At 38.2% G+C, this 19,927-nt stretch overlaps 2 protein-coding genes across 3 annotated transcripts; both read left to right on the forward strand.

Moving 5' to 3' along the window:
- Positions 1 to 323: 323 nt before the first annotated feature.
- Positions 324 to 16,907, forward strand: LOC103698308 (Tetratricopeptide repeat (TPR)-like superfamily protein). Of its 2 annotated transcripts, none has more exons than XM_039120252.3 (3): positions 324 to 466; positions 547 to 969; positions 15,582 to 16,907. In XM_039120252.3, exons 2-3 carry the CDS (start codon positions 685 to 687, stop codon positions 16,821 to 16,823), a joined length of 1,527 nt encoding a protein of 508 aa, XP_038976180.2. In that variant the 5' UTR covers positions 324 to 466; positions 547 to 684; the 3' UTR covers positions 16,824 to 16,907. The 2 variants fall into 2 exon arrangements, with proteins under 2 accessions (XP_038976180.2, XP_038976181.2); XM_039120253.3 differs by having other exon boundaries at positions 333 to 404; positions 500 to 969.
- Positions 978 to 15,568, forward strand: LOC149753344 (uncharacterized). Its single transcript, XM_089923885.1, has one exon. It carries the CDS (start codon positions 6,062 to 6,064, stop codon positions 6,779 to 6,781), a length of 720 nt encoding a protein of 239 aa, XP_089780011.1. The 5' UTR covers positions 978 to 6,061; the 3' UTR covers positions 6,782 to 15,568.
- Positions 16,908 to 19,927: the final 3,020 nt, after the last annotated feature.

Here is a 19,927-nt window from a genome sequence, read left to right on the forward strand (position 1 = left end):
TTAACGCCTCCTCCATTGTGCCCTCCCTCTCACCCCTGCCATTAGCCCCATTGGCGCCCTTCAAGTTCAAGTTCCCCGCCCTCAACTGGACCCCTTTTTCACCAGCACCCTCGACTGCTTCTCATGGCCACCTCGTCTAGGTCCTCCGCCTCTTCACCATGGCATTGGTCTCCTCCTTGACCATCCTACCTTTGTTGCATCGGTCATTGCCATTCAAGGAAGTCAGGCTCATTTGGATCACACCCATTTAGGCTTTAGGTTGGGCTTGGGTTCGAGCTCAGGCTAGACTCCTGCTATAGCCCGAAAATTCTTTTTAAGGATGCCTGAAGCTAAAACTTTTCCAAACAAAGCCTAGGCTGCCTTCTATGTAGCCCAGCCTCATCCGTTCCAGTCCTAATTATCATGTATATGTGCAATTGTCTATCAAATCTTATGAGTAACAGATTGATCGCAATGATACCACTAGGTAACTAATATATAACTTTCACATGATTTTCAGGAGGAAATGAATTAAAACTTGAATTGAATTTTTCTGATTTGCTCCAGCGAGTAATTGGATTTGAGTCTCGGGAGAGCCCGACTATTAGGTAGGCCGAGATTTCAATATCCGCTGCTGTCTTTTCGCGAGTGGATATAGTTCCTCTCAGCATCAGAATACGAGAATCCGAAACTCCCTTTCCCTCGATGGACTCCGGTCTCTTCTCCCTTGCTCGTGGCCTGAGAAGAGCCTTCCAAGCCCGTCTCCGGTCCCCAGAAACCTTCGGTCTCCAGCCGAGCCGGTCTTATTGCATGAAGAAAGCTCCTCGCCAGACTCTCCAGTCCATGATATGGCCGCTCGGCCATCCCAGCGTCAGCCTCGCGCCGGAGCTCGACCGCTGGGTCGAGAAGAGGAATCGCGTCCGCCTCGTCGAGCTCCATAACATCATTCGCGAACTCCGGAAGCGCCGGAGGTACAACCAAGCACTTGAGGTTCATCTCTTCAACTGACGCTCTTAACATGTTTGTCTCTTTTCCTCTTAGAATATATCTCACTCCAGTTATATGTGCAACGTCAATATAGTAAACATATTTTGCTTATGAAGCTATCCACTTCCTCTAATTTTACTCTCTTTCGTCGAATTCCTTCTTCACTGTACATGACTAATAAAAGGCACAACTTAGCATAATAGCACTTCCATTAAAAAAAAAATCATAAGCATGAGCACGAAGGTGAGGGAAGCAAGTTTGACTTCATTCAGAATGTTTCCTTTGTGTCTACATCTTGGAGATCTAAAAGTTCATCTTCAGTAAACACTTTTCCATGATATGCAAATGCTACTCTTTGGATTGTGAGTTAGTGGATTTGTGGGTGTGTCTCTAAATCACACGAGGATCAGTATGTGCTTTGTATGATTCTTGCGTAATTATTGGGGTTTCATTATCAAAATTTCTAGTGTATCACCCTTAGTTTGGGTTGCTTTCGGTGTAATTAGATTAATGATCCACCAAGCGACCATTACTTGGTGCAATGGTAAAGGATTGGGCTGACAAATGCATTGGCATGGATTGGAGTTTTACTGCAGCAACTCTTTTGAAAAAAAAGGAAAAAAAAAGGAAAAAGCTAAAGAAAACTTTAGGTCTATTCCCAATCTATCCCTCCTAGGTTCCAGGTTGCTGAGACGATGAGTAGCCCTTTACATTAGTGATTCACTGATTGTGTAGATTATAGATACTGTATTTTGCAAAAAATAATTAAAGTCTTTACTATTTTTGGTTGTATTCCATAATGACCTATGCAAGTATTCAAATAAAAACACAACATGTGCATGTGCTTTTTTGGGCATGATGTATTTTTACCCTTTTTATAGGTGATTGGTTTTGTTCTGCTGCAAGTATTCAAATAAAAGAACTATAGGTTGTGAGCACATGAGACCCTCTATGTCAAAGGTATTTGAAAATTTATTTTTTTCTTGTTTTGTTTTCTTTGTGGTGGTGGGTGAGGGGTGGGAGCAGTTGGATTGCATTGGGGTTGCAGCAGCGAGGAAAAAGTTTGGGGAGAATAATCTGATTTATTTAAGTTGTGTCTCAAAGACATCCGATAAAGTCAAATTTACTAAAGTTGTCAAGGAACAATTTCATAGGCAGAATTTGGACAACAGTAGCGGGCCTAGGGCATTATAACGGACCTACCTATTTTCTTGGACAATTAAATGCCATCGACTTAATTTATATAGGGAAAAGTTACAAGATTTTATATTTATGGAAGAATGGTTCATTTTTTCATTAATGACTGGCATTACGTTGGAAACCTAATCACTTGTTGGGCGATATGAAGCATTATTAGTGCAATTTCAACATATTTTCATTTCTCATGAAAACAAAGCTGTAGTAACTTCTTGATCTTGGCAATATTGCTGATAACAAATTATAACTTGGTAATAGTGCTGGTGAAGGAGAATTTTCTGTGTAAGTATCAATGTATTGCTAATCATGTTGGCGGCCATTTTGGCATGCGTATCCCTATTATAGATAGTGCTATCTATACCAAAAGATAGAGAAAAATGCCAAAATATATGCAACTAGTATTCTGAAGTACGACAGAGGTATGTACCTGAGATCTTCTACCTTATGTGCCACATTTGCTTTGGAGTCTTGTTGAAATCTTTTTCCTCTTAAGTGCTTCCTTACCCTTTTTTTTCAAGAGCGTTCCTTTCCCATTTCTGCACCTAAATTCATTCTGCTACACACTACTAGCTAGATAGATGCAAAAACCTATTTTCAGTTGTGAATGGACACGAACAAGGGCATTGTTGGAGAGTCTAACTTAACATGATCAAAATCCAGAAAATTATTAATAAATATCAAATAAAGCCAATTCTTAAAATAAAAAATATTTTTGAACCTTAGTCACTTCTCTTTCATGGTTATCATGGAAATATTTCTTAACATTTCTAGACTCAGTCTCTTCATTCTTTACCATCAGTTAAATAAAGAACATATAAATTTTCTGTTAATTCTATGTTGTAAATTTTTGAAAGTTTGATGTCTGACTTATGACTCTTGTGATACATTTAAGTTCTTTTTTTCCTTTTTAATTGATGTGACATTCAGTTAATTCTAATTAATTTTTCTCCCATCTAAACCATTTCCAGTTGCTTTTTTATGGCATGGAGATGGGCTTTGTGCTTTCAAAAATGTTAGCTGACTCCTTTATAGAAATCCCATATCCCAAGTCATAGTAGAGACGTATTCCGGTTGTTTAAACATCTCCTTGTTAGGGATTCTATGATGTAGGGGCGCAGCGAAAGCGCGGAATTTCATAAATTTTCATAATGAAATTCCGTAACATCAGACCCTAAAACCAAGATCATCTTAATGGTAACAATCAAACTTATAAAATAAATGTAGAAATAAAAGAATACCTGTAATGCTAATTCCAATATTCAGAATTTTCACTAGGCGCCCGAGTATTCACCCTCCAACATTGATCCATATGGGAACTTGCTTTAAGATTCTAACTCCTAAAGAACTTGATTCTTGATGCTGAATTCTTCCAAAGAATTCAATTGGCTTCTAGGCAAAATAACATTTCTAAGTGCTTTGCCTTTCTCCCTTTTTTCTTGGCTTCCTTCTCCTTCTTTCTAATTGCCTTTTTCTTTCCTAATTCTCCTTCTAAGCCTTTTGTCCTAAAGAAGACTTTTTGTCTTAATTTAGAACAACCTTGGAGAGAGATGTAAGAAAGAAGGGATTGGATTGATTGTGTAGAACCCGGAAATGCCAACTATTTATAGTTGGCGAGGGGGTGCACTTGGCGTGAAAGTCTTCACGCCTCATGAAGGAAGAGGTGCCTCATCAAGAGGCGCCAATCCCCACATTCCGCACATGCCCCACACGCTCCTCATGCCTAAAAAATAGGGAAGAGGCGCCTCTCATCCTTATCCCTTCATCCAATGGCTGATGGTGATCTAAAAGCCATAAAAGATGGCGCCTCATTCATCTTGGGCATGAGGATAAGAAGAGGTAGTTAAATAGATTAGAGTCCTTTAACCAAATGGACTTTTCATCCTAATCCAATCATGGCGCCATCAAATCCAATCCAATTGGGTTCAAACCAAGCCAATTAGGTGCCAACTTTTGGTTAGTCCAAACTAGGATATAATTTAACCAAAAAGCCAATTTAATTAGATCAATCCAAATCAAGAATCAGATTCGAAACCAATTCGAATTAGAAGCTAGAGTTTGCAACACGTGCTAGCATGTTCATTATGCAAACATGATCTAATCTAATTAGATCCTTGATTAGTTCTCTTGTGTGTGACCCATTGGGTTCCATATCTAGTCAGTAGTAGGTCCGGATGCAAGTTGACCTGATTTAATTAGAACTTTTCTAATCGATTTAGGTCCAAACTGTGCAAACCCGAGCTTAACAATTAGAACTCTTTCTAATTAGTGATCGAATTAATTTTTTTAATTCGATCAAATCTACAAGACAAGATTGACGTCTAGCAACGTATCATGTCTACTTGAAAAATATGAAATTTGGTGGAAATACCCAAATATACCCTTCAGTGGCAAGTTACCGTGCAATTTAATTCTTCAATCAAGCTGCATTCCGAATATGTATATGAGTATGGATCTATGTCAAACTCAATTACATATTCATTTCTCTCTCAGTATTCTAATGATAATTCGAATAATGAAATATTAGAAACTCTTTCTAATTTTTATTCTGCTTTGATCAGAGACTTCCTGAATTTTCATACGATTAGCGTAAGTAAGTTGCGATTTTCTCTTACTAGAAGTGATTGATTCCTTGTTGACTTACTCACAACCTTCATACACAATCCACCGTATCCAGAAGACCCCGTACACGACTTTAGTCATGAATGAGTATGAACCAAAATATAAATTAATGTACACAAGATACCATGGTGGTCTAAGGATGATAGTGTTATTTTGATGATTAACACAATCATTGAGGAAATATCTAATTAAGTACTACAAGTTAACGTGATACATCATTACTGAGTTCGACACTCTTGATACATTAGAAGAATGACATCAAGATGTCTTTTACTGATTAATAATGAGATAAAATTTGTAATAGAAAAGGGATAGAGAATTTCAAATTCTAATTCAGCAAAGTTTCAAGTGAAATGTACTCTTAAGGGCAAAATAGTAATTTTCATTGTTAAGAGTATGTAGCACTACCATGGCATACATTTAAAATTGCTTGAAATATATTTCATTGATTGTATGGATGAGTCTAACCTTAAGATGCAGCAAAGTGTGGAATGAGTCGACCCCAACATAGGTGGAGTCGACCCTGGCACATCATGGAACCATCAGGCACACCTCTGCGAAAATGGCACGGATGAACAGGAGCGGAGCCGACCCCAAGTATGCTTGAGTCGACCCCAGGAGCGGAGCCGACCCCAAGTATGCTTGAGTCGACCCCAGCTTCAAGCCTCAAGAAAATAAGTCTCCGGAATTTACTGAGAGGGCCGACCTCAACTTTTCTTGAGCCGACCCCAGATGGAGCCGATCCTAGGAATGCTTGAGTCGACCCCACTGTAGCTTGAGTCGACCCCAAAAAAAGTTGAGTCGATCCCAGTGAAAAATAGCTGAAATACAAGGTTCTGTGATTCCTGAGAGGGCCGACTCCGCTGTAGCAGGAGTCGACCCCAGTGAAAGTTGGGTCGACCCCAATGGAAGTTGAGTCGACCCCAAGTATGATGAACAGTGGTTTGAGTCGACCCCAGAAAAGTTTGGGTCGCCCCTAGCACGGGCAGATGCATAACGGCTAGTTCTGCAGAAGTACTTTTTAACCTCCCAACGGCTAGTAACGGATAGTTTTTCAAATCTAACCAATGGGGAATAACCTAAACATATGGAAAAGTATTTATAATGACACTATTCATCAGAACAAGTCATCCTTTGCATAAAAATCAAAGATTACTCAAGAAAGAAAAAGCCCTAGTATTCTTCATTGAGGTGCTTCATTCAAGAGTCAAAAGGAAGTGGTATCAGAGCAAGGTGCTTTCATAGTATTTGTTGATCTTACGATCAAGAGTCAAAGATCATGACAACCCAAGTAGGATGTTCTATTAGCGAGGGACAATCCACAAATAGACCACCATTGTTTAACGGCACTAATTATACTTATTGGAAAGCTAGGATGAGGATATTCATTCAAGCACTAGACTATGACATGTGGAACATCGTAACTAGGGGGCCACACACACCCATAGTTAGTATAGAGGGCACAATTATTCCTAAGCCTGAAATGGATTGGAATGAGAGTGATAGAAGACTTGCACAATTAAATGCTAAAGCAATTAATGTACTTTACTGCTCACTAGATATAAGTGAATTTAATAGAATATCCACATGCATCTCCGCGAAAGAAATTTGGGATAAATTAGAGGTCACACATGAAGGAACTAATCAAGTCAAAGAGTCAAAAATAAATATATTAGTACATAAGTATGAATTATTTAAAATGGAATCCACTGAGTCCATAACTGAATTGTTCACTCGATTCACTGAAATCATAAATGGACTAAAGAGTTTAGGAAAGTCTTATGCTAACTCTGAACTAGTGCAAAAAATTCTCAGGTCTCTACCAAGAGTTTGGAAGGCCAAAGTAACTGCAATTCAAGAAGCAAAGGATCTCAATACACTGCAATTGGAAGAACTTCTAGGATCACTCATGACCTATGAGCTGACCATGAAACAAAACTCAGAAGAGGAGGTTAAGAAAAGGAAGACCATTGCCTTGAAGTCTACAACTCCAAAGTAGAAAACTGAATCAGAGGAGTCCGATATTGAGGAGGAATATGATGAAGAAGGAATGGCAATGCTTGCAAGAAAAATTCAGAAAATTCATGAAAGGTAAAAAGAAATTCCATAAAAGAAAATCTTTCATAAGATGTAGCTCAAGCCGGAAAAAGGAAAAAGAAAAGGAAAAGAAAAAATAAGTGCCAATATGCTATGAGTGTAACAAGCTCGGGCACTTCAAGATAGATTGCTCGGAATTGAAATGGATGGCAAGAAAACTTAAAAAAAGGAACCTCATGGCTGAATAGAGTGAAAGTGAGGAGTCAAGTTCGGAAGAGGAAGATCAACAAGAGACGGCCCAAATCTGCTACATGGCCAATGACAATGAGGTAGATTCTGAACTTGAATGTGATTTTTCAGTAGAAGAGTTACATGATGCATTTTTAGAACTGATGGAGAACAAAAAAGCTAATCAATAAAAATAAAGTTCTAAAAGATGAAAATAAATTTCTTATCAAAGATAAGCTGAAACTATCTAATAACTATGAAACATTAAGTAGGAGGTTCACAAATGAAACCAAAAATCTAATTGCTGAAAATGTCAAGCTAAAAAAGGATGCAGAAAAATACAAATCCTTAGTGGACAAGTTTACACTTATTTCAACTAAATTAAATATGATTCTTAATAGTCAAAAAGCTGTATATAATAAGGCTGGTTTGGGATATAAAACAAATAGGAAGCAAAAATACTTAAAAAACATATTTGTGAAAGCCAAAACTGAAAATATAACTTGTCATTACTGCAACAAAGTAGGACCCAAAGCATATGAATGCAATCTTAGAAAGCCTAGCTATAACAAATTGAGTGATAAAAGTAAGCTAAAGTCCAAAAAAATTTGGGTTCCAAAAGGAACACCAAGTACTAACCTTAAAGGACCCAACATGGTTTGGGTACCTAAAGCACATTCTTGACTTTGATTGCAGGAGTGTCTTACAGCTAATAAGAGGGATAAACGATGGTATCTAGATAGCGGCTGTTCAAGACACATGATAGGTGACATAGAACAATTTGTCATCTTGGAATCTAAGGAGGGTGGAGTGGTAACCTATGGAGACAATGGAAAAGGACTTATCATTGGAAAGGGTAAAATCTATATTACTCCATCCATATTTATAGAAAATGTTTTATTAGTTAATGGTCTGAAACATAACTTGCTTAGCATAAGTCAATTTTGTAATAACCTATGAATTAATGGTCTCAAAGTCACATTTGAAGCTTCAGTATACGAATTACAAATTCAAAAGATAATAGCATTGTACTTATGGGACATAGGCATGGAAATATTTATATGGTACATCTTCATGATTTAGGCAAGAAAAATGGATTATGCTTAATTACTAATGAAGAAAGAAAAAGTGAAACAAGTTGGCTTTGGCACCGTAGACTAAGACATGCTAGTATGGACTTAATATCAAAACTAGTCAAGAAGGATCTGATAAAAAATGTGCCAAAATTAATCTTTGAAAAAGACAAAATCTGTGAACCATGCTCATTGGGAAAGCAAACAAAATCATCCTTCAAATCAAAGAATATAGTATCAACCACTAGGCCCTTTGAACTCATACACATGGATCTATTTGGGCCTACTAGAACTGCAAGTCTAGGAGGGAAAAAGTATGGACTAGTCATAGTAGATGATTTCTCAAGATATACATGGGTTTCATTTCTTGCACATAAGAATGAAGCATTTTCAGCATTCTTGAAATATTATAAAAATATCATAACTGAAAAGAAGCTCACCTTAATTGCGATTCGAAGTGATCATGGAACTGAATTTGAAAATCAACACTTTGAAGAATTTTATAATGAAAATGGTATCTCCCATCAATTTTCAGCATCTAGAACGCCTCAACAAAATGGGGTTGTTGAAAGAAAAAATAGGACCTTGGCAGAGATGGCACGCACGATGTTGTGTGAGTCAAATCTTCCAAAGTACTTTTGGGCTGAAGCTGTAAGTACTGCTTGCCATATTTTAAATCGTGTTTTAATATGACCTATAACCAAGAAAACTCCTTATGAACTTTGGAAGAATAGGAAGCCAACTGCTAAATATCTTAGAGTATTTAGATGTAGATGTTTCATTTTAAACAATGGCAAGGAGGATCTAAATAAATTTGATGCCAAGTCAGATGAAGGTATCTTTTTAGGATACTCTACATCTAGCAAGGCATACAGAGTATTCAACAAAAGAACTCTTGTAGTTGAAGAGTCAATTCATATCATTTTTGATGAGTCTGATAGTGAGTCTCCTAGGAGAGAAAATACTTCTCATGATGCAGAAATTTTTGAGTTCGAAAAATTGAATCTTAATGACGTACCAAATCAAGAAAACGAAGATGATCATGTACCACCACAATCTCAAAACTTGCAAAAGGGATGGAGGTACGCATATGGGCATCCTAAAGACTTAATCATTGGTGATCCATCTCAAGGGGTAAGAACTCGATCCTCTCTTAGAAATATAAATGACTATCTTGCTTTTGTTTCACAAATAGAACCTAAGAATTATGAAGAAGCTGAAAAAGACATAAATTGGATAAATGCTATGCAAGAAGAATTAAATCAATTCAAAAGAAGCAATGTATGGACATTAACTGAGAGACCAAAACATAATTCTGTAATTGGAACAAAATAGGTCTTTAGAAATAAATTAAATGAAAATGGGGTAGTTATAAGAAATAAAGCTAGACTTGTAGCTAAGAGATACAATCAAGAAGAAAGGATAGATTTTGAGGAAATATTTGCTCTCGTAGCCAGATTAGAAGCTATTAGATTACTTCTAGCTTTTGCATGCTTCATGAATTTCAAATTGTATCAAATGGATGTAAAAAGTGCCTTCTTAAATGGTTATATAGAGGAAGAAGTATATGTAGAGCAATCTCCTGGTTTTGAGAATCATGAATTGCCAAATCATGTGTTTAGATACATAAGGCATTATATGGATTGAAACAAGCACCTAGGGCTTGGTATGATCGATTAAGCAAATTTCTGCTAAATAATGATTTTAGTAGAGGAAATGTAGATTAGACACTTTTTCTCAAAACAAAATTCAGTAGCATTGTCAACGGCTGAGGCTGAGTATATAGCTGCCGGAAGTTGTAGATTAAACACTTTTTCTCAAAACAAAATTCAGTAGCATTGTCAACGGCTGAGGCTGAGTATATAGCTGCCGGAAGTTGCTGTGCTCAAGTACTATGGCTTAAGCAATAACTAGAGGACTATGGAATTAAATTAGACAACATTCCTATAAAGTGTGATAACACTAGTGCCATTAACCTTACCAAAAATCCGGTTCAGCACTCTAAAGCCAAGCACATTGAAATAAGATATCATTTCATTAGAGATCATGTGCAAAATAGGAACATATGTATTGAGCATGTATGTACCGAGAAACAATTAGCTGACATATTCACAAAACCTTTAAGTGAAAATAGATTTTGCATGCTTAGGAGGGAATTAGGCATATGTGATCCCTTTGATTGAAAGAAAATGGAAGGAACAAGTTGCCTTATGATACTCCTCTCTTATTTTAAAAATCCCATGAAACATGAGTAAAATTATTCATTTCTAGATTCCTTACTCACATATCAATGTTCCACAAAGATTTGGCAAGGATTGGAAGAAAGGAAGAATTTAAAAAAAAAAAAAATTTGGCCTGAACTAGGGCCGACCCAAGCCAGAATGGGGTCGACCCCACGTTGAGTCGACCCTAGCAGAAACTGGGGTCGACCCAACGATGGGACCCCACTTTTAAAAGGGGACCCATGAGCTACTCTAGGGCACTGTTTCATTTTGTGCTCTTCCTAAAATCCTATTTTTCACTCTCCAATCTCTTCCAATCATCTCCAAACAGTAGAAGATTGCATCCCCAAGCCGTTGGATCAAGACCTAAGGAAGCATTTGTGAAAATGGGACCCAAGCGAGCCGTTGCTAAGAGATCCGGGAGAGTTTCACGGTCAACCCTTATAAATAGACATGCTAGAGATTCTTCTACAGTGCCCCCACAAGGTGAGACACGTGTAGAGCCTCCTCCTCCTCCCTCTCCTGCAGTTCCACTTGCAAAATATGTGGGGAGACCGGTTACCACGGGGAGAAGGATCCACTCCGAATTTTTGGATCAAGAAGGGTTCCGTTTGGGGGATTGGATCCGAAGGCAAGGATGGGAGTATCTTTGCTCCCTAGATTTGGTGACCTACCCGGGCTTGGTTCGTGAGTTCTATGCCTTCCTAAAAGTTGGACCGGGAGGGCTTGTGTCTGAGGTCCGAGGAGTAAGGGTTAGGGTCTCGGAAGAAAGTTTGAGTGAGTTGCTCATCTCCCCTGCGAATGTACAATTCCAGAAAGATCGGAGAGCAAGTTGAGAGCTCTACAGTTGATCTTTGAGAGAGATGATTTTGAGTACTCCGAAAATGTGATAGCTAGCTCTCTATCAGCTGAGATGAGGTTGTTGCACAACTTCATAGGGCGGATTTTATTTTCGAAGAGTGGGATATTTGATCACATATCTGAGCGAGATTTGGTCATTATGGAGCACGTCATTCAGGGCATTCCCCTGAACCTCCCAGCTATGATGATCAGGCAGATGAGAGAGGCTATCTGCAAATCGAGAGTTTTCCTGCCCTATGGTATGATACTCACCCTGGTCTTCCGACAGCATGACATATCTGTGGCGGGAGAGATCTCTAGGCATCTATTATTCATTGACACTTACACTGCACGGTCCCTAGTTCGTATGGGTTATGAGAAGGTGAACGGGCAGTGGGTGCGTGGAGGAGCAGGGATACATGCACCGGAGGGTGATGCACCAGAGGTTAGAGACCCCATCCCTGAGGCTGAGGTACCTGAGGATCATCCTACGGCACCTTCAGAGGCTGGACCGTTGTCATCCATACCCACGGGGTGCACAGAGGAGTTTTGGAGTAGAATGACTGAGCTTGTGTCAGCTCAGGTGAGGACTCTCTCTGACGGATTGACGAGCAGGATGGACATTATGACTGCTGAGATTAGAGATCTCAGAGAGCAAGTGGGAGCATTACAGAGAGAGAGGCTCATGGTCCATCTGTGCCCCGAGCAACTGAGTCGGAGGTTTCGGCACAGAGTCATCCAACTCAGCGAGGTCCACGCCAGACTCAGTCCCATCAGGCTCGACCTTTCCTCGCCACTTATGCTAGGAGGATGAGGACTAGATCACAGCCCTTAGATACCCCCTAGGCTGATATTAGCATTATGATTAGTGCCTAGGATTTATCTAGCTCTCATATGCATTTTGCTTTGTTGATGTCCTTTGCACTTTGATTGAAGAACATTGTATTTTTGGCATTAATGTACTACAATGTTCCATTTTGATCAATGAAATTTGAATATTTATTATTTACTGCTTCTATTTATCTATTGCCATACACTTGTTTGATGATAACAAAAAGGGGAAGAAGTAAGAAAAGAAAGAAGTTGAAATATAAAGGGACAAATAAGTTTGAAAATTATAGTAAGAGATAATATTCACTTAAGGGGAGCAATATGTAACAATGAAAATTTTAAAGTCTAAATTTTTAATCAAAATTTCAGAATTTGGCACATACCTCTCATGCCTCGATACATAACCTGAAACTCTTGCTTTATCTCAAATTTTTGAAGTTTCATCCTTAACCAAATACAAAAGAAAGGGGGAGAAAATCAAAAGTTCTAATTGGCAATATTTGGATGAAAGAGGGGGAGTCATCACTTTCAAATTTGAAAAGCTGAAATTCAGCAACCTGAGCTCTTCTAAAACAAATCTTCTAATTTTAAGATAAGTATCAATCTGCTCATATTCAATATTTTGTAATCATCAAAAAGGGGGAGATTGAGGATGATAGTGTTATTTTGATGATTAACACAACCATTGAGGAAATATCTACTTAAGTACTACAAGTTAACGTGATACATCATTACTGAGTTCGACACTCTCGATACATTAGAAGAATGACATCAAGATGTCTTTCAATAATTAATAATGAGATAAAATTTGTAATAGAAAAGGGATAGAGAATTCCAAATTCTAATTCAGCAAAGTTTCAAGTGAAATGTACTCTTAAGGGCAAAATAGTAATTTTCATTATTAAGAGTATGTAGCACTACCATGGCATACATTCAAAATTACTTGAAATATATTTCATTGATTGTAAGGATGAGTCTAACCTTAAGATGCAGCAAAATGTGGAATGAGTCGACCCCAACATAGGTGGAGTCGACCCTGGCACATCATGAAACCATCAGGCACACCTCTGCGAAAATGGCACGGATGAACAGTAGTGGAGTCGACCCCAAGTATGCTTAAGTCGACCTCAGGAGCGGAGCCGACCCCAAAGAACCTTAAGTCGACCCCAGCTTCAAGCCTCAAGAAAACAAGTCTCTGAAATTTACTGAGAGGGCCGACCCCAACTTTTCTTGAGCCGACCCCAGATGGAACCGACCCCAGGAATGTTTGAGTCAACCCCATTGTAGCTTGAGTCGACCCCAAAAAGAGTTGAGTCAACCCCAGTGAAAAATAGCTGAAATACAAGGTCTTGTGATTCCTGAGAGGGCCGACCCCGCTGTAGCAGGAGTCGACCCCAGTGAAAGTTGGGTCGACCCCAGTGGAAGTTGAGTCGACTCCAAGTATGATGAACAGTGGTTTGAGTCGATCCCAGAAAAGTTTGAGTCGACCCCAGCACGGGCAGATGCATAACGACTAATTCTGCAGAAGTACTTTTTGACCTTCCAACGGCTAGTAACGGATGGTTTTTCAAATCTAACTAATGGGGAGTAACCTAAACATGTGGAAAAGTATTTATAATGATACTATTCATCATAACAAGTCATCCTTTGCATAGAAATCAAAGATTACTCAAGAAAGAAAAAGCCCTAGTATTCTTCATTGAGGTGCTTCATTCAAGAGTCAAAAGGAAGTGGTTGAGCAGATAAAAAGAGGCATTAAGAGCTCCACCAACGCTTGAAGAGTGAAGCATTCCTTGACAAAGAAGAGAAGAGCCTTGTCAAAGCGATAACTATATTTTAACTCTTTTTTGTAGCTTATAATTGTTATATCTGCTCATTTAAGAGTTTCAACCTTCTTCTTCTTAACAATCTTGTAAGGTTTGTTGGTGAGCCCGTAAAACCAACGGTGTAGGTTTGTTGGTGAACCCGTAAAACCAAGGGTGAAGGTTTGTTGGTGAGCCCGTAAAACCAACACAGGTTTTTGGTGATCCCGGAAAACCAAGTGTAAAGGTTTTTGGATTGTGAGCCCGAAAAACAATCCAACTGTAATCCGTGGAATTATAGTGAATTCCCAAGGGGTCGCTTGGGGAGTGGACGTAGGTGTGTAGCAGAGCACCGAACCACTATACTTCTTGTTGTTTGTATTGTGTATTGTTCTAACTTCACTACTTGCACTTAATTTATATTAACTAAATCACTCACTCATCAATTAATATAATTAAGGAATCGAAAATCAAGAAAAACCGATTCACCCCCCCTCTTGGCTTGTCACCTTGGGCAACATGGTCTCAGGTTAAAGGACAAGTTGCACAACTTCCACTAAAAGAATCATCTTTTGACACGTAAGTAAGATTCCATAAGATATTCTCTTGGCAGGTCAATTCAGTGAAATCATTTTTTCTAATGAGCACCCATATCTTTGTATTAGTATCTCGACACAAGTGATTGTGAGATCAATCACCCTCTCCATCGAGCATACAGAAGATGTGCTAGTCTTTCCGGTAACATTGATCCCCGACTCAATGTACCAACAACTGAGAATATTTTAGATTAAGGTTTTAGGATTTTAAATCTCACTTGCATGATCTCATCATAGTCATAAAACCATTGCCCTAATCTATGGGGTTCATCATAAATATAAGATGCAGCATATGATGAAACATCATGTCTTTTTCATTTATAATAAAATGTCATGTACATGAGCTGGAAAATAAAAAAAAATCCTATCGCAATACAGATTGCGATTGGCTTGTAGGGCATTATTCTTTCACTCCTAAGCACGTGCACTATAGCATTAAATCAAGCACACAAATAAGTAGCACTTCATTTGGTAAAACAACAAAATTACAAAGCAATTTAACCCATATTTTGAGGTAAAAATCATGTTAGTTAGTCACTTAATAGATTTTAAAATATAATGTAAAGGAGTAACTTGGATGCATGTATCCTCAATGAACATATGATAGAAGGCAAGTTAAACACAAGAGCATTGAATAAACCTCTGGCAGTCTCCACACTGAAATTTTACATGTTTGAATACAGAAATCAACAACTAAAATGTAATGAATCTCACTAATACGCTTTGGTATGGTTGACATGATAAAGTATCCTATCATAAGAGAGGTACATTGTACACTTGGTTGTATCAGTACTGGCATCATTGCAGTACTACTAGAATATATATAATAATACACTGGTATTCTAATCTTATTATCAAATAGTAGTTATTGAAAAGTGAATATAGTTGATTTTTTTTTATTAAAGACATGGAAGATGAAGAGCATGCTCAACAAAGAACTTAGCTTGAGTATTTGCACCTTCATCCTATGTGGTTAAAGTCGGCTTCCTCACAAATAGTTAATTTGGTTATCTATGTCATGTTTTTGTGTTTATGGCTTGTTGCATAAGTTGTGCCTGACAAAAATGAGGTCCTTGATATTGCTAAAGATAAGTTATTTTGTAGCTTTTGTTATTTTGCTCACAAAAATTCTCAGTGTTTCCATGTGTGCCTAAAACGATGCATGGACAGGTTTCCGAGTGGATGAAAAATAAAGGCAAAGTATCATTTATGCCAAGCGACCATGCTGTGCATCTTGATCTGATTGGTGAAGTTCATGGATTGGCCTCTGCTGAAAGCTATTTCAATGGCATGCATGAGAAAGACAAGACGGAAAAAACATATGGTGCGCTCTTGAACTGTTATGTGAGAGAACGCCTAACTGAGAAGGCCTTGTCCCATATGCATAAGATGAAAGTGATGGGCTTAGCATCCTCCCCTCTGCCTTACAATGATATCATGTGCCTCTACACAAATACTGGCCAGCATGAAAAGGTTCCTCTTGTTCTGGCTGAAATGAAGGATAATGGGGTCTTACCTGATAATTTCAGCTACAGAATTTGCATAAATTCTTATGGCACAAGGCGTAATGTTGATGGCATGGAGAAAGTTCTAGAAGAGATGGAGCATCAGCCACAGATTGTCGTTGACTGGAACACATATGCTGTGGTTGCAAACATCTATATAAAAGCAGGGCTTATTCACAAGGCTGTGTCTGCACTTCAAAAAGCAGAAGAAAAGCAGGACAAAAAAAATGGGCTCGGCTACAGCCATCTGATCTCCCTTTATGGACATTTAGGAATGAAATCCAAGATGCAGAAGCTATGGGAACTTCAGAAGTTAAATTGCAAGAAATTTATCAACAAGGACTATACGGCCATGCTTGGGGCGTTGGTGAAGCTTGGGGAGTTGGAAGAAGCTGAAGTGTTGCTTAAGGAATGGGAATCAAGTGGAAATGCTTTAGATTTTCGTGTTCCAAACATTCTCCTTATTGGGTACCGGCAAAAGGGTTTGCTAGAAAAGGCTGAGGCAATGCTTGATAATTTCTTAAACAAAGGGAAGAATCCACCAGCAAATAGTTGGGGAATTGTCGCAACTGGATATGCAGAGAAGGGCAAGTTGGACAAGGCATACGAGTTTATGAAGAATGCCCTTTGTGTTTATGTTCCAAATGCAGGGTGGCAACCAAACCCCAAGGTGGTTAAGAGTATACTGCATTATATCAACAATGAAGGGGACAATGGCATCAAGGATGTTGAGACTTTCATTGGTTTATTAAAAATTGCAATGCCCATGGATCAGGATATGTATCACACATTGATCAAGGCTAATGTTAGAGCAGGGAGAGATGTAGATGACCTTTTAAAGAGTATGGAAGCTAATGGAATACAACAGAATGAGGAGACGAGGAAGATTCTAAGATCAATATGTTAAAATTACTCCTGTTATTCATGAATAAGAATTTATATCTTAAGGAGGATATCAGATAAGAAAGGACATGCTTTAAGTTGGTTTTTCCATGCTTCTTTTAGATTATTTTTAACATTGGTCTCTTCCTTGGTAGTTGATTTTTCCATGCTTTTCTAAGATTATTTTAAGTATTGGTCGCTTCCAAGGTTCATAATTGATATAGCTGGAGGATAAATGTCATTGGAAATGGAAGTAATACTGCATGGAAGACTCCAGTACATTTATGATACATTATTAAAAAGTCTTGGTAGGTTTTATTTTGTGGGTGGTAGATTTTTTTTAACTTGCTTAACTTGAATTTCTCAAAAAAAATTAGAGAAAGATGGAAGAATCCCAAAAGTAGGGCTTAAATCCCTTTTTCTTTTATTGATGATCTACATCTCCTAAACTGCAGTACATAAGTCCTATTTATAATACTAGTGAAATCCTCTTTTTTAGAATTTGAGTCTAATTCCTTTTCTAGTTCTAATAGGAATTGTCCTCTAAAATTAAATATGACCAGTAAAAATAATTTAAAAAAATTAAAACTCTATAGGAGGTAAATCTTGACTTCTACATCAATTTTATCTCTTTCGCTTTGCCTAATTCTTTACAGATTGGAAGATAAGGTCGAGTCAAAAATTTTTCTAAAAAGAAAAGTTTTGGTTTAACTAGCCTATTTTAGGGCCCAAAAAATGAAATTTTATCTCAATTTAGCTTCTAGGGGTTGGCCCAAAGTTTTAGATCTCGAAAAGCTGCCTAATTTTAAGAAAATAATAATTTCAATCGGACATCATATGATCAAGTTATGGCTTTTGGAAGTTTGCCCCATGACTTGACTTTCCAATATGGCAAATTTTGTTTTTGGACTCTGTCCAGCCCTACTCTTAGTAGCCGAAGTGGTTCACATCGAGTCTGAAGATTCTCTTGGATCCAGGCCTACTTTCTTGTATCGCGGTTGAACCACAGTTTTTGCTCGAAGATGGTTTCTGGCGTGGCTTTTCTTTACTTTTGGGTCTCAATGAATCGCTTGCTTTGCTCCCGCATCTGGACTTCGTGATATGGACGCTCATTGCCATCTTCATCATCGACGATGACTAGGACGACTCATCCTCGATCTTGATCTCGGTAGATCGATTAGTGGAGCCAAGGGATGAGGGCTTGGCCTCTCATAAGTAGTATCGGATTCTTGTATTATCATCATAAACTTGTTGCAAGCATTAACAAGTTGCTTTGTTTGGGTAGCAGCTGCAAGGTCAATGTTATCTTGTGTTTTGGAGGCAGTGATCATAAACTCCTTTCCATCCTTTATGAATCAATACTTCTTCAAATGTTGGCAGAAGACTGTATCTCGATCCAAAGGTATGGCCTCTTAAGGATAACTTAGCAAATATCCAAAGGAACTACTTTACAAGTTACCTCATTAATATACCTCTCTATTATGGCGAACTTGAAGGTACATTGCTTGATGATCTTCACCTCGAAGTTCTTTTAAATTCAACCAAGAGGGTAAGGATATGGATGAAACTTGGACTTTAACCCCAACTTCTGAGCTAAATTTTAAGAGATAAGATTCTTCTGGCTTTTAGCATCTACAATAGTTTTGATAATACTCTGCTTCACCCGAATCTTCAAGTAAAAGAGTTCCTCTCGCTCCTTTAGATTAGAAACATTGTTGTTCCCATGTACGAACTTTACTAGGTAAGAGCATGGCTAGAAAGCTTAAGACACGTAAAAGCTACCTTTTAAACACTAGAGTATCTATAGATAGTAAAGTAGGTCTCTAACTAGTTTACACAATCAAATTGGCTCTAATTAGAAAAATAGGAAGAGAGGAAAAGTGATGTGGGAGATGACCTTAGGATGGCTCAAGATAGGGGTGAGAGAGAGTGAGCTGGGTTTTGGTTCAAGGGTTAGAGATATCAAGAGAGAAAACGAGGTAGCAATAAATAAAGTGTGCGGGAGAGAGAGATCTAGAAAGAGGTAGAGAAAGATAGAGAGAGGCAAACAGAGATAGAGAGAAAGAATGAGATAAAGATCTAGAGAGAGAGAGGGTAGAGAGAGTGAGCTAGAGGCACGGGGAAAAAAAGGAATTGGGCTCGTCTGTGAGGGAGAGAGACGAAGGAGGAGAGAAGGAAGAGGCAGGTGTTCTGCCCCTTGATAACTGCATGTGCCACAGCCATGACATCTTATAGGAGAGAGAGGGAGAGAGATGAGGGAAAAAAGAGGGGAGATAGAGATAGAGAGAGGGAGGAGGTGAAGGGTGGTGGGAGGTTAGTCTTCGTCAGTAAGGTAGCCATTTCCCACTAAAAATTTGAAAATAGTGGTAAACCCAAAATCTCCAAAACAAGAACAATGGATAGATAAAAACTTACCATCCAAAGGAATCCACCTAAGCAATACAGAGTTTGATGAAAAAAAAAACTCACCACCCAAAGAAATCCATCCTAGGGATGCAGAGCTCTAGTGATCACCAATTACAGACAATCTTCTTGAGATATAAAGCAAGAACATGCTCACTATGCTAAAAAAAGCCTAGAAATATAGAACACCCAAAAGAAGAAAAACAAGCCAAAGGCTTACTTTTTTAATTCACTCAAACTCGAATTAAGTTCTCCCCCTAAAAACAAAACATAGGGCATGCTTTTATATAGGCACGTTTGGAATGCTTTCTAAGCAATTACAAATAATTCTAAACTTAGGGAGAAAGACAAAGTGCCATAAATAGGTGTTCTCTAAGTAGGCATCCCATAAAAAAGAAAAACATCATATATTGGCGTTTCATAAGAGCCCTAAATGTGAGGAAAAAGAAAAAGACCATATTTAGGTGTTCCAAAATTTATCTTTGCTTAGGCATAAACCAAAAATAAATTGCCATAAAAGGAATTCCTTTTTGGCTCCCTCGATTGAAAAGGACTCTCCTTAAGCACTCATGTTAAAATCACCATAGATAAAATTTCTTTTTAGCTCTCTCGTTTGAAAAAGACTCTCCTTGAGCACCCGTATCAGAGAACTAAGAAGAAGAAGGAAGACAAGAAGAAGAAGAATATGAAGAAGAAAAAGAAGGAGAAGAAGGAGAAGAAGGAGAA

This window comes from Phoenix dactylifera, chromosome 6, assembly GCF_051530095.1.
Source record: "Phoenix dactylifera cultivar Ajwa chromosome 6, Ajwa_hap1_PhDact_Kaust_v1.1, whole genome shotgun sequence".
NCBI lineage: Eukaryota > Viridiplantae > Streptophyta > Magnoliopsida > Arecales > Arecaceae > Phoenix > Phoenix dactylifera.